Below are 22,458 nucleotides of genomic sequence, written 5' to 3' on the forward strand. Positions count from 1 at the left end.
ATGTCACGCAGGGACAATTAGTTTCCCTCTACTCCTCACCTTGTCCAGGTCATCTTTACAGCAGCTCAGTTTGATTGCATTGCCACTAGAAACCACATGGGCTTTAGCTGGAGAAGCCAGGTGACTAGAAAAGAAATGCAGGGCTAAGGGGGGAGAAAAACCTCTCACTTGATGGATTTTGCAAGGTGCCATGACAGCCCAGCTGCCACCCACTCATTATGGGAACGAGCCTTTGTCTGACTTAGCAGTCCCAGAAAATGACCTGGAGAAGCTAAACAGGAAGCAGACATCTTTCAAACAGGCAGACATCTAATGCCTGTGAGAAGTGCTGAAGAGTGTGTTAGAAAAATCTGGTAGGGGTAAGCATCCTGCATTTTTCCAAATGCAGCAAGCAGTACTTAACTTTTAAAAAAAGAATACAGTGGGGATCTGTGTTATTTGAAGGGGGGGGAAACAAAATACGCAGCTGCTCTTGTCTGTATTGATGCAATTGTTCTGGTGTAAATCATACGGGCTGAGGATGGCTTCCCTGCTCAAGTCTTTTTCCAGCCTGATGATAACCAGATGTGCTGGATATGATTACCACCATCCCCCACAGCCATCACGCCCGATGGCCTTTGCAATGGGAAACACCCCAGAAGGTGCAAGATTGGGGAAGTTTCCGTTTTCCTTAAAGAGTTCATACTTTCCTGTGATCTGGACCAGAAAATGCAGTTTGGAAGAAGTAAACCGGTCAGTTCCTTTCTGGCCGGTAATCGTGAGTCAGATCACAACCCGAAAGTTGTTTTATACAAAACATCCTATTAGTGTCTGTCCAGAGTGCCGCTACTGGGTGAAGTTCACCCTGAGGCTCTCTATACACAGTTCCGAGCGGGTGCCCGTAAGGAACAAGAGATCTTTTGGGAGCGCCCATTTCTTACGCCCAAAACTTACACCTGAAGGCACGCAGGGTGGGAAGGGAAGGGCAAGTTCGTTCTCTCTCGTGCTGGCCGGACCCTTTGGCCAAGGCTGTAAGGGATGCAAGATGGCCGATTCCGCGCACCCACGTGTGGAGAAACCGGGAGGCGGCGGTTTCTGGTGCTGAAGAGACGGGGCAGGGGCGGGAGGGGGAGCCCGTGCACCCGGCGCTAGGACCCAGTGCGCGCACAGGCGGAGCCTCCTCTGCTCCTCGCCCGCCCGGCTCCCTCGCCGCTGCTGCAGTGTCTCCGAGGCAAGCAGGCAGGCGGCCTGTCTTATCCGAGCGCGGCTCCGGCACTGCTCCCTGCTCCCGAAAGCAGCATCCCTCCGTCGGCGCCGGCATGGCTGGCGTGAGCTTCAGCGCGAACCGCCTGGAGCTGCTGGCCTCATACCAGGAGGTGATCGGGGAAGACAGCCCCACGGACTGGTAAGCCCCCCCCCGGGGAGCGGGCGATCCAGCTCTTTGTCCCCTCGGTGGGGAGGGGGGCGGTGGCTCCAGCCGCTTTGTACAGGGGGGCGTGGGCGGTGTCTGCCTGCCTGCCTGCCTGCCTTTCTCTGGGAAACCGCTCTCCCGCTCCTTCCCTGCACGCTCCCCGTTTAGCCCCGGAGGATGATCAAGGGAATTCCGCGCCTCCCACCGGCAAGATGCTCCTGAACGTGGGACTGGGGGGCGGACGCAGCCGGAGGAAGAAGCCATTAGCAACCCCAAGTGGTGCATTGGCAACGCCACTTGCCGGGCGAGGTGGGGCGACGGCTTTTTTTTTTTTTTGTGGGATGCAAGGAGGGCACTGGCTGAAGATGCTCCGACGGTCTTTTGTAGTCGGAGCGGAGCTGAAAAAGACGCCCCTAACGGCAGTGCCCCGTTTGGGCGAGAGAACCAGCCCAGGAAGCCTTCGCTTTGAGGCTTGAAGGCACGTCCTAGCAGTTGCGCCCTTGTCCGGACGCCCCCTCCCCGGCACTTTGTCTCCGGCTCGGGGGGCGGGGGCGGATCCCCTTCGCTCCTTCCACCTGCTCTGCTGCCTGAGCTATCCTAAGCCCCGCGGCCGTAGCCCCGCACAAGACAGCCCCAGGCCGTCATCTTGGAAGGCTGCCCCCTGCTGCGGTCATCCGAGGGCCCTTCGTGGCCTTGCCTTCCACTCTTTTCCCCGTTTTTTTTGTGGGGGGTGAAAGTTCTCCGATAGGGATCCGCTACACAAAGGAAGGTGGGGCCGGGCAAGGAGGGAGGCGGGGGTCTGAAGGCTTGAGGGGAGGGACTGGTGGACTGGGAGGGGGAGGAGGAGGAGGAGGGTCTGAGAGGAGTAAAGGGAGGCATCCAGAACTAGGTATCTCAATTCAAGAACTGCTGGGCTCCAAACTGTGGCAGTCTTTCATCCCAGCTGCTGAGGCCTGGGTCTGCAGAAGAGCGGATTTTGGGTGTTTTAGGCCTTTTTCTTCTCTGTGGAAGAGGAAGCCTATATGAGTCCATATAGAATCCATTCAAGCTAGTCGAGAGCCTTGAGGCTACTCCTTCACAGAGCAACCTTGATTTGAAGGCTGCCTGCTGAAGCCATCTCCTTTCAAAGACACAACACAATTGGCATCTGCTCCATTTTTGAAGTCCCCCCGCCCCCCCCCCAAAAAACAGGATGGAATAAGGCAGGTTTTAATAATGAGACTTGCTGCTTCATATTTCTAGCTAATAGGTATTCACAGCTCTGAAACAGAAGGAATCTTCCTTTTATATCTCATTAATAATTTTCAGAGATGTAAAGCAACTTTTATTTGTCCGTGGTGGCACAGGCCACTGAAGATTATTCCCAGGCAGTTTAGTATGCGTATTTTCTGAGGTGCAGACTTGACTGGAGAAGTTCAGGTAGTCCCATAAATCAAGGTACCAATACTGCATTTAGCCTGAAATTATAAGTTAATCAGATACCTATTATGCAGTTAAAAAAAAGGAGGGGGACTGCTTTTTAATCTTTAAAGCAATTGTGGCCTATATCCTCTACGGGGGTTTTGAATAGGTCTCTTTTTTTCAGCATTAGTTCCCTACTGGTGAAATCCAGCATTTTCTCTTTTATTTAGATAAGTAAATTAAGGAACAATAGAAAGCATGTTGTACTATATCTGTGTGACATAAGTGACTGTAGATGGCTGGATTCCACCCTCTGTAGACTTCATGATGTGATATCTTTTAAGGCACCTCTGTGGACTTAGTGGTTTTTTTTTAAAATAATTTAAATAATCCTGCATTTGTGTCCATAGCAGCTTTTACCATCTGGATGCCCTCCAGATGTATGGCTATTACCTTCTTATTCCCATGCAGCTGGGTGATAGTTGGGAAAGATTATAGAAAAGTACTTATTTAGAATTTAAATGAAAGTGATTAAAGTTCTAAGATTCCCAAGAGGCATTATTTACCTTGCATATTGACCCTCACATTTTCAATGTTTGTTTTGTTTTAATGCAAGGTTTTCCCTTTCTGAAAACAGTTTCTTGAATCTCCTGAGCCCCGCTACATCTCTCCCTGTCTATCTGCCAGGAAAATTACTCCTTCTGTCATAGTTGAGGTTCCCTTTCCCCACTCAGGTTGTTTGAAAGCTCTTGTGCACCCATAAGGTATACTTTCAGCAAGAAATTTCAGCATACTGTGATAAAAAGTAAATTCTCCAAGTTAAGTTTGACCCCTAGTGATTTTACAGACACTGCCATACAGTTCTTATGACAACAGCAATGACATAGTTGGCCACTGCCTTCTTCCTGGGTGGGGTTTTTTTTTTTTACTTCCCAGTTTAGCCTACAGCTCTCATAATCACAGATAGCTTTCTATCCAAGTTCTAACTTGGCCTTCCTATGCTTGGTTTCCAAACCTAGAGAGAGCCAGCGAGGTGCCACCAACATTTTTTATTTCCTCGTTCCAAAGACAATGTGCAAGATAGTGTCTTTCATTTTCTTTGGTCTTCTTGGCAGGATATGACTTCCGGTTCAGAAGCTGAAGCCAACCCTGTTCTGTGCTTTGAACTTGATCTGCCCCTATTTCTCCAACTCTATTGCAATGTCTTTGAAGCTGCCCATATTATCGGCAACATTGATTGCAGAAGGACAGCTAGCTAGTTCCTGTCATCTCCTGCTGGGCCATGAGTTTCATACACATTTCTGGAGAGGAAGATGGTAGACATGGCTTTCTGGGGATATTAAAAGCCTTCATCTGTGCTTTACTCTTTTCCAGCCTATTGGTTTTCTTCCCCTTTTAACACTCCTATTTTCCTCCCTACCATATGCATACACATACCATGTGCTTCATAGGGGGAGGTCTTCTTTCTTTGAAGCTCACTCCTCTTCTTCTCTTTCCTCCACAGCAGAAGGTCTCCAGCTGTTCTTTTGCCTACTTCCTTCCCTTTCAAGGCTCAAGCATTCTGAGACCCTCCTCCCTGACTCCAACTTGGAAGCTAGGGCCTCATGGACTGTTTAGCCAGAGACGCTGGCTATAAATCACTGTACATCCACTTGCTAACAATAAAGAGGCAGCTAGAAGAACATATATAGTAGGGTTTGTGGTAGGAAGTGGAGAAACAACAATGGGAAATGATCACAGCATTGTCTGTGTGAAAAAAAAAATTATACTCAGAAGAGTAAATCTGAAACAGGAGGAAAGGTTTCCTGCAAAATGAGTTAAAAGCAAGCAAAGACTATATATCACATATAATCATTCTTTTGTTCTGCTCCCACTGTCAGAAATCAAGCTGTCAGCTTTTTAGGATAGTGGCCTGTCATTTCCTCTTCCCACATACTGTAAAATTGTGAAATTAATAATGCTGCCTAAGTAGCAATACTAATTGGGAGAGTTGGAGAAGGAGTAAATTATATTCATGGGATCTAACATGAAAAAGCCATATCTCTAGGAGAGCAGGCTATTTGGAGTTGTAGGAGTAATAGTGATCAGCATGAAACTGCTGTCAACAGCTTAGGGAGCAGGTAAGGGGATCAACATGAAAGAAAATTCATTGAATTAAATATAGGGTCATATCTAAAGCATCAATTTCTAAAAAATTGGGCAGAGTGTTGCAACAATTTTCACGGATTTGCTCCTAAGGAAAAATCCCTTCTCTAAAAAGAGAGTACAAAAGACACTCACCCGTAACAGAAGTAGTTCTGCTGTGTTTTTAAAGACAAGAATCGTGTAATTTTGATCTCTCCAGAAATGTGGTGTGTGGCTGGATTTTGTAGGGAGAAGTCCAGCTTGAAGTCAGTCAGATTTGGTGGCTTGGCAGTTAGTTTACTGGCTTTTGTGACATGACATACTTAAAGCTCTTTCTCGAGCTTCTTGAAATTAGAGAAATTCCTGGATCTTTATAATAAGCAGGCAGGCAAATAGTGCATGTTAAATTTAAGAATTTAAAATCCTTTCGTGACATTAATTCTGCCCTGTAAATCAGTTTTTGAAGATGGCATTAGCTATTAGTAAACCCCTCCCTGAGCTTTCAGAGATGCTTTCAATTATACCATTGTACTGTGAGTTGGTCAGAATTTAATTAAAGATATTTACTGCTAACCAGCCTCTCTTCTTGAGTCCCATTGATCCAGCTACCACCCTCCATTTTGAGGCTCCAGTAAGAATATTAAAATCTCTGTCAATTTGCTGTTGGATCCTGGAATCATATCCTTGCAATTTTTCAAGTTTTTATTACCATTTGTATTTGCACGGTTGTGCTAGCCATCCTCTTTTACCAGTTTTAGGCCATTTTATTTTCTCCTTCTTCCAAAGAGCTTTGGATAGCATTTTATACTCATAATAACCATATGAATTAACAAAACTGATAACATATATCAGTGGTCCTATAAAAACCTTAATTGTGCAGGGATCTGAACCTGGGAATCCCCTGTCCTAGCATGATCTTAGTTCCATACCCCATTTTTGGCTTTCTTTTTTTTCCATTTGTTTTAGTTTTCTACTCATGCCTGCTATCCTGGCCCTGAGATCTCCCCCCTGTTGGCTGGCCTTCCTTTGTCCTCTTGAAGCATTTTCATCCAGCTTGCTCTCCAAGGCTGCTGGGTGGGAACAGCCCCTTCTATCCAAAGCTCCAGCAGAAAGTCTTTCTCCTCTTGCAGCATGCCGCTTCTTCCGCTAGCATTTTAAAGCCTTTCCCATTTGGAACCCAACGTTGGACTCTGCCCAGATTTTCTGGACTGTGTCTCATCCGGTTCACTCTAGCAGTGAAACAGAGAAGGGATGATATCAGTGAAGCTGAGAACATGTAGCTAAAAAAAAACCCTGATGTGACAGCTGCAGAGATTTTGGGGTAGACAATGGGGTTGAAGTATGATGGAATTATGGAGGCTGGGTTGGCTTTGATGAATTTGGTAGGTGGAAATTGTGAAGCCACGTAGCTCAGAAAAAATGGGTGTGTCCATAGGGCTCTAAAAGGGAAGAGTCAGTTTCAGGGAAAAGGAAGACCAGGGCTTCCTTTGGTTTTGATCAAGTGCCACCTTTGAAGAGAGAGGAAGATTACTTGAGCCTAAAGCTGGTTTCTAAGTGGAGGCTCTCCCTCTCCCACCTCTTTTAAATAGCCCACTATTTCCCCCCCCCCCAGTTATTGTGTGGTTTGAACCTATCCGGTCATTGTTGCTCCAGGGCACATTCAAGTGATACAATGCTTTGCCAAAGGACCAAGAAAGCTTGCAAACCTCACATTTTTAACAATGAATGAGCCCAAGGCTTCAGCACCCTCTAGGATCCAGTCTCGGCACTAAAAGCAACATCTGGAGGTGGGACAAAAGAAACCCTACCCACGTTTCTAAGAAAGGGGACCAAGAAAAAGTCTGCTGTCTGGATCTTATTCCCAAAAGATGCTGGAGAAGCCAGCTGGGAATGGGTTGGGGTGGGGCTGAACAATTAACTTCTTTATGCAGCAAGCCTTACCCTGGCTCTGGTAGGCAGCTGTCCACACAGCAGGCCCCATCCTGGAGCAATTCATCCCCAGAGTGTGGTGGAAGGGCTGTTGGAGGGCGGCAGTGGGCGGAAGGCACCTGGCCGCCTTCTCTTGCGGCTCAAGGTCATTCGGGTGACAGGCTCCTGATCTTGGGAAAGGCTAGCCATCCCTATTCCCTGGCCGTGCTTGGTTAGTGGGCTGTGGGGCATCCATTCAATTACCGAGAGGAAGGAACGGCTCCTGGCTGGGAGGCAAGAAAAGTGCTGAACGCGGCAGAAACTGCCTGGGGGTTGAGAGCGAGGACGGACAAAGGCTCTGCCTCTGCGCTGCTCTGGCGGGGCGGAGGGGGGGATGATGCGGGGCGGGAGCGAGCTTCCTCCCACCTACCTAGCTGTGACCTTCGTCAAAAAATAGTTCGACTTAGGATCTCGGGGCGCGGGAGTTTGCGGGGGTGGGGGCAGGGAGCACGTCGGAACTTGGGGTCAGAATGTATACTCTCTGGACGTCCAGTCGTGGGAATCGCACGTGGCCGCTTTTGTACGTCAAAACCGAGAGGGCGCGACGCGGGGCGTAGGGGAGGAGTCGCTCGGGTGCCGGCGTTCCGCTGCCTCGGAGTTGACTCGGGCTCCCGGGGGTGGGGGCGGGGGTGGAATTGGGTGTGGGGGCGAGAGAGCGCGCTCAGGGCCCGAGGAAGCGGCCCCGCCGCCGGGCTTCTAGAAAGGCCGAGCGCAGCCACGACCTGTTGGCCTGGCTTTCTCCGAGCGTCGGTCCGGCTAAAGCCACGCCCTCTTAAGGCTCGCCTTTCCCCGGGCCGAGCAGCTGTGCCCCTTCCCCCCCCCAAAAGGGAGGCTGAAGGCGGCGTGGTGCTTCCCCCTCCTCCACGCCTGGGGTCTCGCCAGCCGCCCTTCCTCTCTCGCCCTCCCCCCCCCCCGCCCCTTGCGGAGGCTGCTGGGGCCCATTACTTGAGCAGAAAGGAATTTGGTGCCGGCGCCCTGGGGCTCGTGGTGCATTAGAAACACATGTGCGTGAACCCCCGGCTCCATAAGGCGGCGGCTCGGGGGTGGGGGGCGCTTTTCCGAGCCGGAGTCCGCGCGGGGGTGGGAGGGGAGAGTGTGCCTCTCCTGCAACCAGAAACCCGGATCTTCTCCCTGGGCGGGGAGGGCCAGATTTAAGGCAAGCCTCTTCTTCTGAGCCTAGCAACCAGCTGCTGATAACATGCCGGGTCTGGGTCCCGGTTTTCTTTTCTTGAGAGGAGCAGGGTGGGAAAACATGCAGGGTTAAATATTTTCTTTAATTACAGGATTTAGATGCCATCCCCCCCCCCCCCAACACTAGCCAAAACACTCCGGTGGCTGTCCTTTTTTTTTAAAAAAAAAAATTAAGTTTAAAACTTAGTATCACAATAAATTAATAATAGGCTGGAGAAAGAGGAGCACGTTTACAGACTTTACATGCAGGAAGAGGAATTTTGCCAAAGCGGGTCCCAAGGAAGTGCATTCCATTGCCTGGGAGTAATGGAGGAGAAGGCTCCATCCTGCAGTGGAGAAAGGTTGGCCTCTGAGAAGGGGTAACTTTGTATTTTAAGGGCTGGACAAGTTCATAAGTTCAGAAAGGGAGAAGCACTAATTTAGGTAATCACATCCTAAGCCATTGGCTGGGTACTAAAGACGGGCTGCCAAAGCCTAGACAACTTTAGATGATAGCAAAGAGATGTAGAAAACTCCTTGCAGTTCTACCTTCTGGTTGTCCTGATCTTTTTTGAAAGGAAATGTGATTACTTTAAAAGTAAATATCAACCCATTAATCTGTGTCCTAGAAACAACTGACGCAAATCTTTCAGATAGGCCTGGCTGCTGCCTTTTTTCCCCAGTTGCAACTTCTAATCAGTTAAGACCTGTTCCATATCGAGTGGTCAGATGTGATTGTAGATAATCACAATTCAGCTGGCTCAGAAAGCTTTTCAGTCACCACTGTACTGCAGCCTTCCCTGCGCAAGTGTGCTTCTCACCGGAGGCACTGCCAGCAATTCCAGTGAGGGCAAAGAGCTCTGCTGATGTGTTTCAGGTGTAGTACAATTATTTCTAAAACCTCAGTAACTGAGTTTGAGTTTCTAACATAGGTATAAGGCAGATAAATGAATATGTAAATTTGCACTAGGAATTAGCCACCCACACCTTAGTCCCATGGTCCAGTGAGGATTCAGTGACATGCAAAGTCAGAAAAATGGGACTTGAATAAACCATAGTTAATTTAGCTGTTTAAGTGTGTCCTGCAAACAAGGCCTATGTGTAATTACTTTTATACACACAAGTTGCATATGGGTATAGTAGGTCTTTATAATATTGGTATTGCACATTGTGGTACATGACGTAGGAGCCAGTCAAACTTCACACACACACACACACGGTTTGGAAGGTGTATCTTGTATTAGAAGAATTTCATTTTTTCATAAAGGTGTTAAAAATCAAAACCACAGAAAGTCTTGAGTAAGATCAAGGCTGAAACCCTTCCTTCTTCCTGATGACCTGCTTAGGGTTATCCCCACTTTTCTCCCTTTTGGATAGTCCCCTGATGTACGATGCAGAATGTAGGCTTAGGTCCTTGTAATTGATCTCAAACCAGAAAATGTGCACTCTTACCGGTTCCTTTTAGGACAGAATGAAGGGAAGGCAGTTGTCTCTGTGTCAAAATGACAGTCCGACAGCAACTGGCTAAAGGACAAAGAGCAGAGCAGCTGGCAATGAGAAGTTGTGCATGATATCTCCACCCAAAGCACTGCCTGCTGTTGAAGCTGGAAGATGTTATACAGCTGGGAGAATCAGGGTGAGACTGTACTTAGTGGAGAGTAGCAGCAGCTGCTGCATTTCCATTCCCACCCGTGGGGAACAATTATATTTCAGGGTTAAGTTGCATGCAGCTCTTGCCAGCAGCTTAATTGCTGAATTCAGGAGCATTGGGAGGGCATTGCTCCTTATGACAGGCTGTGCCCCTTTCTGTCCAAATACCCATGGAAATTTTCTATCCAGCACTTATCGGCTAGCTGAGCGCCAAATTAGTAGTGGATGGAAGTTACTGTAATTAGTGACGCATTGTTTGAACTAAAGGCAGTGTGGGTGCCTCGGTTGGTGCCAAGCTGGGCTTTCTCTGCACAGTGACCTGGAAAAAGGGCACAGAGCAATTCTGGACTTAGAAATAACAAAGCTCCTGTACTGGTAGTCCCCCATTCAATCAGGACTACAGTAAGGTAGTAATAAAGTTCTTCCGATGAGATGCCTGCCCTTCTCTCTTGAAATTAGGGCTCTGTTTTTCCAAACCCAGCACTATACTTTGTAATGTGGCATAGTGATTAGGAAGTGTGGTACCAGGTTCAGCAAGAAGCAGGCTTAAATCTTTGCTTGGCTCTGTTGCCAGGTGACCTTGAGTTGGTCTCCAGTTTTCTATCTGATAGTACTATTGTGAGAATAAAAACAGGAGAATAAATCTCTGCTGTTAATATTTTTATTAACTGAGCCTAGCTATTAGCTGATTTTGGATTCAATAATGAAGAGATGAAACATCTCTCATTCTCAGTCCTGGACCTCCATTGTTCACAGATGGTATTTTTTCCACCCATTTTAAAAATGATTTTTCTTCTTGATAGAAACATTCAAGTCATCTATGACCGAACCCTTCTCAAGACCATACTAGGCACAGACATGTCATAAATGAATATGCTTGGGGCACTGACCTTTCTTAGTGTGCAATAGAAGCCATGAATTCTCAAAACAAACCTTAAACTGGAAAAAGAGCCGGTAGAAGAAAGTAGATTGAGTGACTTTAAAAAGAAAGCAAGCATTTCTGCTATGTTGATAGTTGAAGACACCGCTAAGGAAGAAAAGTAATGCAGTTGTGTGAAACAATAAATAACCTAAATAATCATACTGAACATGGTTCGTATAGGATGAGGGAATCTGGCAGGGCTCTGGCAGGCTGTCAAGAGGAATTTTTCTAGTCCCCAAACAGCTGTAAGCTAACTGCTTTGATGGCAGGATCTTGCTACTGCTGCTTAGAGGTGTGCAATCTAACTCTTATTGGTCCTTTGCCATATTTGCACTTTATGACTTATTACAGCAAAACCTGTCCCACATCCAGAAAATCTGTGTATATGTGCGTACATATGAAAGAGAGAGGAAAAAATAGAGAAGGGGATACCAGTTCTAAGTAGTGACACTTCTGAAGTTAATCGTCCCACTTTAATTCTTTATCCTTTGTCTTCCATGTTTCAGGCATAGTGGTAATCAAATAATATTTTTCAAAGTACAGGGGGTCCTCGACTTAGGACCACAATTGAGCCCAAAATTTCTGTTGCTAAGCTTAAGACAGTTAAGTGAGTTTCCCCCACTTTACGACCCTTCTTGCCACAGTTGTAAAGTGAATCACCGCAGTTGTTAAGTTAGTAACACTAACTTAAGTGAAACAATCAGGCTTCCCCATTGGTTTTGCCTGACAGAAGGTTACAGTGGTGATTACATGGCTGCAGGACCCTGCAGCCATCATAGGTATGAGCCAGTTGCCAATCGCCCAAAGTTTGATCACATGACCATAGGGATGCTGCAATGGTCATATATGTGAACAATGGTCGTAAGTCACTTTTTTCAGTTCCATTGTAACTTCGAATGGTCACTAAATGAAAGGTTGCAAATCGAGGACTACCTGTGTCAATAAGGAAAAGGAGATTAAAGCAACTCGCAGCTAAAACCAGCACAAGCTATTTCTAAGATAAACTGCAATAGGCCACAGTAGATACTTCTGACAAAATCTGGTGCTAGAAAGGATGAGGTTTTCCTTTTGTCCTTTTCCTTCCAAATATTGAGTGAAGATGAAAATAGCTAATCATAGGTGTGGTCCCATTTCTGAGGAATTGCGTTATTCATCCTTCTAGGAAATGTAAGTGACTAAACCTTGTGACTTATACTCTAATCAATTTTCAGCCCACAGTAAAGTTAAACCACAGGAGGAATTAACTTTTGTCTTTGAATATGTATTTCTTTACTGGCACAGAGGGATCCTAGAAAGTTTAACCCAGTCACTGGACCCACGGATAAGACGTTGAGGCTAAGAAGTACATAATGTAGAGCTAGATGTATCTTGATAGGGTATGCTGTGGGAGCACCGAGGATAATAAATGATGCCTTTGATATTATTCTGGGCATCTTTATAAACTCATCAGCATAATACTGTATGCTTCATGCAGGAAAATCCCCCTCAATTCCTAGCAGTAAAATAAGTGAGTTGAGGTCTTGGAAACTATTATTTTCTTTTTCGCTCAGCAAGGAGTGCATTTATCTATTTACAGCCTCATTTTGGCGTTCCCTGCCTGTACGAGTCTCACATGGTCCAGGAAGCCCCAAGTCCCCTTGTTATCTGATGTGGCTGGACTCCCAGCTACTCTGCTCTGCTGTCCACAGAGGGCTGTTTCTTCATTTCAGGCAGTTACCATGTAATTTGATGCTTTTGAGGGAGATGTCAATGATATATATTAGTTCTGCCTCATTGGTACCTTGCTACTAACTCTCAAATCAATGAAGGTATTCCAATCTCACAGGCTTGGCTTCCGGGGTATTGGTTAGATGCCTATAGGAAATAAAACAGGCAGGCCGTGGTTAGGATTTCCTAGTAATACATGGGCAGTAGAGGACATTAGAATGGAAAGAAGGCACCCAGGCATTGAGCTTCTACTGTGTTGACTCTTTGGGGAGCTTGGATTTCTGAACCAGGATTGTATACTGAAAGATCCACTGGTGCTGTTACAGCCTGGTACCTTTCCTTAGCTCTGCGTGGCCTCAGAAGGCAAGCATCTGTTTGATCTTCCAGCTTTCAGAATTGATAAGCTTATCAAGCTTATCACAGCTTTTTTATTAGCACCTTGTAAGCACCTGAGTGTGGCACAAATGGATTGTGTGGACCAATTAAGGTTTTCCTTTCTCTTGCTCTCAGGATCCAGAGGGCCTTTCTCCCCAACAAATTAGCTGTGCTCATGTTCAGCATTGAACTGACACAGGATTTGGGTTTCCCATCCAGAGTCCCTCTCATGTACTCTGCCCTCTGTGTCTAGCTGTCTATAGCAGTGGCGGTGAACCTATGGCACAGGTGCCAGAGGCGGCACTCAGAGCCCTCTCTTTGGGCATGCACACCATCGCCCCAGTCCTAGGCCTTCAGCTGGGTTTTATAAAACCTTTTCGCTTTAGGCCTCCGCCGCCATGTGCAAAAAAAAAAGGTTCAATCAGTCAATTTCAACTTCTCGTGGAAAAAAAGATCTTGCAAAGTTGGAATTGATTGATTGAACTTTTTAGTCCCACCCAGTCTGCGGTTACCACCGCAGCCACGCCCACCCAATGGGCCACGCCCATCCGGCACTCAACGATGCATAAGTGGGTTTTGGGTTGCAGTTTGGGGACTCGGTTTCTAAAAGGTTCGCCATCACTGGTCCTATAGGATGGCAGTAGCCTTGCCAAGCACAAGGAGGCTTTCCATGATTATCCTGTAACTTGGATCTTGGTGGCTCAGCAGAAGCAAACTGGGTGCAGGATGATTGGAAAGTGAATCTGGTGGATTCAGTCCCTATCCTAGCACTGCCAGGCTAACATTTCTCTTTCAGTTTTTTGCTGTTTCTACTTACACATTTTTGATACTTTATAATGTCTTTTTTTGCCACTGTAATACTACCTTTAGCTCTCTTCAGAAAGACTTGAATTTTCAGAGGTGGCTGGGTTGTCACCATGTTAATTCAGAATCTGAACTTGAAGGGAAATGTTTGCTCTATTTTTGTGTACCAGGGCAGGCCCACCTATTCAGAAATGCTTAGTCAACACATTCATTATGTAGTGAGGGAACTGATGCTGCAGTCTTGTGAGTGCATTTACCAGGGATGGGAAACAAAATTGAGGACAATCCCTTGACACATTTCTACACAATGGGAACTTCTGCTTATGGAGAAAAAAAGAAACCAACAATGTTTTGTGGCAGGGTTTCGCAACCTTGGCAACTTTAAGAGGAGTGGACTTCAACTCCCAGAATTCCTCAGCCAGCCATGGGAACCTGCATAGCTAAGCTGGGGAATTCTGGGAGGAGGTCTACCTGTCTTCAAATTGCCAAGGTTGAGAAACATTGTTTTATGCTGTACCATGGAAATCTGAGGTTTTTCTCAATTTATTCATTGCAATATTTATTAGCCATTGTTTGTCCCACACAGAGGTCTCTAAAGTAATAGACCAACATAATTATTTATGTAAGACAGTGCCAATTTGAAGGGCAGAGCTGTGAAATAGAGTTCAGAGTTGCATTGCTGCAACTGAAAAGGATCCGATTCTGATTTTGTTTCTTCTGATAGTGGCATGTGTAGCAGTCCCTTAAAAGAAGATGGGTTCCACAAGCAGCTTCCTGTAGCAGGAAACGTCAGATAACATGGTATCCAACATTTTGAGCCTTATGAATAAGAACAAGCTCTCTAACAGAAGTTGGAAACCAACCAGAAGCTAGGCATAAGGGTAATATAATACTGTACGGTTTACAAACTGAAAACTAGGAAGCAATCTAAACTGCAACGTTTTCTTCCAGTCATGGTTTCCTAATATTCTTTTCAAGGGAGGCCATGTAGACAATTGCTGTAATGGAAATGTGAAGCACCTGTACCTGGAGCCTGTTCAGTCCATACAATAGCAAGAGCATGCCTCATTCACACAAACTTAAAGGGTGCCCTTACGATGTGTACAGCATGCGGCTTCGTGGGTTTCCTTGCCACAGAAAATGTGGCTGATCAAAGGAAGCTTGCTACATTACAGCAAAGTTCCCAAGGCACAGAATTTATGCAAACATTGTGAAGGCAGTCCTCCAATGATGTTTGTGCGGGTGTGTCTTCTCACCACGGTCCCATGCACATACACTCATAACTTTGTTTCCCTCAGGTGTAGTGCGCAGCTGTCTTTTTATTGCAATAGCAGATGCAACCAGCCTGGTGTGAAATATTCGCACAAGCCAAAGGGATTCTTAGAAGCATCAGGAACTTTAAATGCATTCAAAATCCATACCTTTTCAGTGCTTTTTCTTCCTTGTCTGTGCTGGTGGGCTTGCTTTCCTTTACTGCCCTCCCTTTTGTGCCCGGGCTCATTTGAATTGGTGTGTTTCAGAATTCAAGACAGGATCTGAGTAACTGGGTTTTCATTGGGGGGGAAACCAAATTTTCTGCAATCACTTTGAGCTTAAGGATATAAAATGGTCACATCTGCTTTGGAAAATGGCTCCCCACTACAGAACTTTAAAAACTTCATTTCATAAGGGTACAAATTCCTGTGTTCAGATATGATGAGCAAAAATGCTTGTGGAAGAAAGACCAAGTATGAAAGAAAGGTAGAGACCGCAAAAGGTGGGCCACAGCTCCAAACTGCTGCTTTCTCTAAACTGAGTACTAATTTGCAGAGCACTTCTGCCTCAATGCAACAATATACATCCTCATTGACATTAAATGAAAAAGAAAGAGGTAAACTTGCTTACTACTATCATAGAAATGAATCTCCAAACTCTGGAAGACCTACCCTGAAGTTATCCCCCCCATGTTAAAAAATATAACATGGACAACCTGTAAAATGGACTCTTGATGAAATCCTGAGGAGAGTGTCTCACTGAGAAATGCACGTCTGAGGGCTCTTAGCCAAATGAGACTTCGAAGCTATCAGTCCAAGCATCCCAGAAGGATCCCATGCTCGGTAGTATCAAATGCCCCTGAGAAATCTAGCAGAAGCAATATGGATGTCTAATTCCTGAGGTAGCTCATTCACCAGTGAGCTCAATGTTGTTACAGCCCCCAAACTGAAAAATAAACTGGAAAGAACACACGAGGAGTGAATCTGTATTAAACTTCAACAAGTGAGCATAATAAGAGGACTCTAATTATTCCAATATCTGTGGAAAGGCAAATTCTGTCAAGCATGGTTTTTCCAGGAAATTCTTGAATCTTGTTGATATCTTTTTTCTTCAGAGAGCAAAGGAAGGATCAATAAGACTTGATAACTAATCAGTAGTAAACTTAGTCAAAGATGTGGAAATAGCAAGAAGATTGGGAGAATTGCTATATCTAATTTGAGGGAAAACTGAAACTAAGTGCAGCTGAATGCATACTTTAGAGTTCAAGAAAGTGGTTTGCAATAAAAGCAGAGCAAAATATAACCAGGATTCCAAGGCAAGAGAAACTAATAGGACAAAGAGTTCAAAACTGGTGGGAGTTCTTTAAAAAAAAACCTGTCTTGGTTGAGAGGAGGAGGGTTCGAGGAGGCAAACGGAAAGAACAGGATGAATGGACAGTATTGAAATTGGAGTCCGATAGAAATATGATCAGAGAATATTAGTTTATACTGAATGTTTAAATCTTTTTGACCAGTTGAATTGTATCCTAGGGTATTGGAGCACTTCCTGGTTTTATGCATTGAGAAATCCTTAGGTACCAGGCAACTAGAGGAATGTCCCTATCTACAGGAAAGAGAAAAAGATCATAATGTGATTTATTATTAATAATATCCTGCCAGACTAATCTTATTTCACTTTGGCAACAGTGAAGTTATTACCAGGAAACATGGATTTTTCAAGAAGCCATTGTCAGACTAAATTAATTTCATTTTTGGGTCAGGTGATTTCCTTAGCATCTATAGAAATTCTGTAACATACCTTGTAAAGTATTTGACAAAGTATTCCATGATACTCCCATTAGCAAGCTTAGTGTAGAAAGTATGACATGGCAATTACGTGGATGTATAGTACCTCAAAAATAAAAACAGATTTAGAAGATAACAACGATGATCCGGGAACAAGAAAGTCCTATGAAGAGTGGCTGAAGGAAGAGAGAGTATTTAACTGTGACAAGAAAAAAACTGACAGCACTCTTCAAACATCTAAAAGGATGTCACACAGCAGAAAGTTTAAAGCTTAAAATTGCCAGGGATGCTAGAGACAAGATAATTAATTGAAGTTAAAGGACAGCAAATTGACTGGATGTTAGGAAAAAGTGAGCATAAAAGTAGTTTGACATTGGAATTCTATTACACAGAGATGTGGCACATTTCCCTTTCAATCTGGACTCCTTCATGAAGCAAAGGGCTGAACTCTGTGGCTCAAAGGGACCATACCAACTCTTTGAATCTGTGAGGATAAGTGGTAGTTACCAAGCCCATGTTTATCAAACTATTGCTGGGTGGGATGGGGAAATGTAATGCTTTCTGTTTATGCCAATTTTTCCTTACAGATACTTTGGGAATGCAGAAGTAGGTTGTTTTTCTTCTAGCTGGCTTTTTTTTCCGCTCTCTCCAGCCATTGACTTGCAAGTAAAATTGGCTGGGTACAGTTGGCTTGTATCAAATTTCCAGTTTTCAAGAAGAATTTATTATAAATCATATTCTTAAAATGTCCCAACTCCTCCATGGATGTAAGGCCAATAAGGGGCCAAAAGCCCTGTTTTTGGCCTAAAGTGTTTTATGTTGCTGCTTCGTAGAAGTACTAAAGTTTCCATATACTATATTGTCATAGGCCGTGCTGTTGCTTTCATAACAAGGAAGTATTTGAAATAAAGTATGCACATTACACAATTTACATACCTTTATTTGGCATGGCTTTGTTCCTGCAATTAGCAGTTAACAAAAGCTAAAAACAAAATTATAGGTTTGCAAAAGAATTATATGTTAGCAAAAAGAGGTAAGAGGTAGACTTTCAGCATGTGAAGAGGAAATCACAGCTAAAAGGCAGGTAGTGATTCTAGTTAGGGATACTAAAATTCTGTTGGGAGCAAAAGTTCTACATTGTTCTAATGAAAAACAAAAAGCATTGGCCCATATGAGGCCAATTCCATTCCAGATGCTAATTATTTTTTTTATCTTCATAGAACTTATGTATGCTCATGTCCATGGTTCATCCACCTTAGGGTGCAATACTGTCAACTCATTGGAGGCTTGAAGTAGAGTCTAGATGCCCCACTAATATAAAGGCATAGAGGGTCAACACTTGGGGCAAGGGAGAACCATTCAGAAACCCTGTCCTGCTTTCATTAACTCTTAAATCCATGCTGAGAGCAGAAAGTGGTTGCTTCACCTTGCTTATTGCAGGGCTGGTCTTGGACGTACAGATGTATAAATGGTGAAAAGTAAACCTAAGCATAGCAGAATAATAGAGTTGGAAGGGATCTTGGAGGTCTTCTAGTCAAATCCCTTGCTCCAGCATGAAACCCTATACCATTTCAGACAAATGGCTGTCCAACCTTTTCTTAAAAACCTCCAGTGTTGGAGCATTCACAATTTCTGGAGGCAAGCTGTTCCATTGATTAATTGTTTTCATTGTTAGGAAATTTCTCCTTAGTTCTAGGTTGCTTCTCTCTTTGGTTAGCTTCCATCCGTTGCTTCTTGTCCTGCCTTCAGGTGCTTTGGAAAATAGGTTGAACCCTACATCTTTGTGGCAACCCCTTAGATATTAGAACATAGCTATCATGTCACCCCAGTCCTTCTTTTCATTGAACGAGACATACCCAATTTCTGCAACTGTTCTTCATATGTTTTAGCCTCCAGTCCCCTAATAATCTTTATTGTTCTTCTCTGCACTCTTTGTATAGTCTCAACATCTTTTTTATATTGTGGCGACCAGAACTGGATGCAGTATTCCAAGTGCGGTCATACCAAGGCATTATAACGTGGCATTATAAGTAGTATAATTCCAAGTTGAATTTCAGCAGGAGTCAAGAAACCATGAGCTGCGTGTGACTCCCCAGGATTCCAAGATTATAATGCTGAAATTTAGCAATGCTGTAAAAATGGGAATAAGCAGCAATAGCAGCAGGAAGCTTCCTAGGGCAGTGTTTCTCAATCTTGACAATTTTAAGGCATGTGGAGTTCAACTCCCAGAATTCCACAGCCAGCATTGCTGGCTGTGGAATTCTGGGAGTTGAAGTCCACATGCCTTAAAATTGTCAAGGTTGAGAAACACTGCCCTAGGAAGCTTCTTTATCCCCATCCCCATTCACATGAAGACCCCAAATTAGCCTGATGAATTAGGTAGTTTTAATGCTGTTTCTGAAGGACGAGATTTCAGAGAAGGGATAAGAGAAATTTGGCTCCAAGAGGCCCTCAGCTCCTATTCCCATCCTTAAAAAGAAAAGAAAAGAAAGATCAAAAGGTTTCAGCCCCACCCAAATCCCCAGATACCCTTCAGAAGAGAGAAAACCTGAGCTGCAGTCTGTGGCCCTTTAGAGCTGACTGCATTATTTTTTCTTTTAGGCCTGAACATTTAAAATAATGCCTGGAGCAGAAAAGCAGTCTGGGTTTTGTGCTTCTTACTTCCATTACAGAAATTAAGACATCTGCTGGTGGAAGAGAAAATGTTATAATATCCATAACATGTCATGTGCCAAGAAAAGAATATTAAGATGCCTCTCTCTAGAAAAAAAACAGGAAAAGAAGGATTTGGCTGAGAGCAGGCCAGTTAACTAACCATGTTTTTTTTATTCTCCCTTAATTTTAAGGATTACTATGTGGTAATATTAGTTTTTCTTACCTAACTGGAAAATTGGCATCTAGGAGAATATAGTACACTACATATTATTTTAGCCAGTTTTTTGAATCTCTAAAGCAGAGGTGTCAAACTGCCGGCTCGCAGGCCGGATGCATCATAACGAAACTGCGCCCACCCCATTGCCAGCAATGGCAAAAAAGTCACGATACATTGCAACACATCACGTGACGTTGCAAGTTTAACACCCCTGCTCTAAAGTGAGTGCCAAGTGTTTGTTGGATTTTGACAAAACAGAACTAGGTCCAGATTGCTGGCCACCTGTGATTCTCATTGACCAATCCTATCTCGGCATAATGTAGTTTTGACTGGTTGTTATAATGCTAATATGAAAGAGCCCCAGGTATACAATCTAAGATATTTACCCAAAGACCAGGAATGGGACTTTATTTAATTGATTAAAGAATCCACAATATCCAAGGGCAAACTCTTTGTTTCCCTGTCTATTTACTAATTCTGTCTGGTAAGAATCTCCAAACTCTCTGCTATGTTCTACCGATCACTCAATTGTTTAAATTAGTCCTACAGTGCAGACACTCTATTATTAACATAATAATACCCACTAAAGCTGGGGATAAAAAATATTCAGTGTTTGTCCCAGGAGTTTTCATATTAGAATAAAGCAACCATACCCAGTCTGATGCCCTCCAAATGTGAGCCCCGGCAACCATCTTCCTTTCCAGCCTTTTCTTTTCGAATATGGCTTATAGGAGGCTAATTGAAATCTTAAGCCTTCCAGGGACATATGGCACCCATTTCATCTCTTGAAATCACTGGAAATGTCCCCCACTCCCTCTCCCCTAAAACATGTCGTGGATTCTCCCATTTGTAGAATGCAGCCCTCAACATGGTGCAGTGCTCAGGCTGATGAAAGTGTGTACTGCTTATAGTAGTGCAACACCTGAAGGGTATCAGATTGGGGAAGGTTGGTGATAATCTATAGCTGTAAGCCTTTGAACTTTATAACTGAGCACCGGTTAACTGGCACTATCATCTCTTTGCCTTTCTTGCTTTTCTTCTTCTCCTGCTTAAAAAAAAAAAAATCCTCTGATAAACTGAACGCAATACCATGTTTAACATCACACTCAGATATTTTGAGTTGTCACTCCAGGATGTTTGGATGAAAATATGCTATTCTATGAACCAACAGGCTGCCAGCTTTCAGCTGATGGAAATGCTTTCGGTATGGAGATGACCTGTCAAATTGTTTGCTGTATAGAAGGCAGAGATAGCAATAAAATAACGTAAATAATTCCAGGAAACATTGATGGCTTCGCATGATTGAAACCGCTGCAGGCATATGTAGTTTCTCAGTACAGATGCTTTTAGCACATGTCAAATTCCATAAACAGCCATCACTGATGGAGACAGATGACTTTTAAACAAGGTTAACTACCTTTTAAATATACATTTGGATTCTTAAAATAAACAGGTTTCTTGGTTAATGTCAGCGAAGAAATGGCCAATCAATTCAGGTTCCCCAAATTTAGGTCATAGCAAATCTTCCTGAGCATTACTTTGGAAATAAATTGCTAACCCTATTGTTACTATGGAAAAAGAGAAACAAGCCAGCAGGCACCCTCAGAGTCTACCTAGAGCCTGCTGCAGCAATAGGAAAATAGGGGTCGAAAACCAGGGGTACAGATAGAGGCACTGTGTCCCTCTTATAACAAATAGGAAACTGCCCATTGATCAACCACATTCTTCCAAAGGTGTCATTTGCAATCTGGCAAACTGGGTGATAAATTGGAGGCAAACTGCTGGCAAATATTAGTCGGGTCTCAGGGCAGAGTTTCGCAAAGAAATCTCAGTGATGGTGGTGGTTGGTAAATATTGTTCTGTATTTCTCTGCTGTTATCTAATAGTCAATCAAATTTTTCCCAGTCAAACATGGCAACCCTTCTTGATTGGTTATGTTCCATCACGTTGGTGTTAGCTCTTAATGACCACCTATATATATTTTCTCCATAATGATATGCCCCTAACTTGGTCCTTCAGGTCTTCCAATAGTGCACTTATCATTACCAGAATACCAGAAAAATAGTTGGAAGGGACTTTGGAGGTCTTCTAGTCCAACCTTCTCAAGCAGGAGACCCTATACTATTTCTGACAAATGGTTGCTCAACCTCTTCTTAAAAACCTCTAATATTGGAGCAGCCACACCTTCTGGAAGCCAGTTGTTCCACTGATTAATTGTTCTCACTGTCAGGAAGTTTCTCCTTAGTTCTAGGTTGCTTCTCTCCTTGATTAGTTTCCATCCGTTGCTCCTTGTCCTGCCTTCAGGTGCTTTGGAAAATAGCTTGACTCCCTCTTTTTTGTGGCAGCCCCTGAGATATTGGAACACTGCTATCATATCCCCCCTCATCCTTCTCTTCATTAAACTAGACATACCCAATTCCAACAGCCATTCCTTATATGCTTTAGCCTCCAGTCCCCTGATCATTTTTATTGCTATCTTGCTGCTGGTCATTTTCAGTCTCCTCTTTCTTTCCATCTTTCTCCCCTGAGCTAGTTCTTTGCATAATGTGTCCAAAATAGGATAATTTGAATCTTGTAAAATTCCCTGTTCTGATGTCAAAAGAATGGACACATTGCCAAAAAGCTGGTTGTGTAAATCTAATGCTTTTAATGAAAGATGAAGTCCACATTAAGTTCTTTAAATTCTAGCAGGACTTTGGAGCAAGAAATGTAGAGCAGATGGAACATAGTCTATGCTGGAAGGCGTGCAGTAGAAAAAAAAATTAGCAATTCAGCAAATGGAGCACACGATATCCAGAAAGAGACCTTATACTCAGTAAACTCCCACTTTAGCCATTAAATACACAGAAGCGAAAGTGCCTCTCCATTTGTAATGCCATAGTGGCTCTGCACATGGCAGGAACCGCATACGGCCAAATGTCTCTCATCCCCCATTCCCCTCTAAATCACCTTCTTCTCATCATATGAACTGTCTCCCGCTGGATGGCAGTGTAGTTGCCATGGTGATAGAGAGATGCTGGTTGCCTTGATAAGCTGA

At 44.1% G+C, this 22,458-nt stretch overlaps 1 protein-coding gene across 1 annotated transcript in view; it reads left to right on the plus strand.

Moving 5' to 3' along the window:
* The first annotated feature begins 1,208 nt into the window (after positions 1 to 1,208).
* Positions 1,209 to 22,458, plus strand: part of DBN1 (drebrin 1) — a 46,008-nt gene continuing 24,758 nt past the window's right edge. The window contains exon 1 of the mRNA XM_029284931.1: positions 1,209 to 1,384. Within this exon, the coding sequence (XP_029140764.1) occupies positions 1,299 to 1,384 (86 nt within the window). The 5' untranslated portion in view covers positions 1,209 to 1,298. The remainder of the gene's footprint in view (positions 1,385 to 22,458) is intronic.

The sequence above is a fragment of the Protobothrops mucrosquamatus genome, unplaced genomic scaffold (assembly GCF_001527695.2).
Source record: "Protobothrops mucrosquamatus isolate PMUCROS unplaced genomic scaffold, P.Mucros_1.0 scaffold1124, whole genome shotgun sequence".
NCBI classification, from domain to species: Eukaryota; Metazoa; Chordata; class Lepidosauria; order Squamata; family Viperidae; genus Protobothrops; species Protobothrops mucrosquamatus.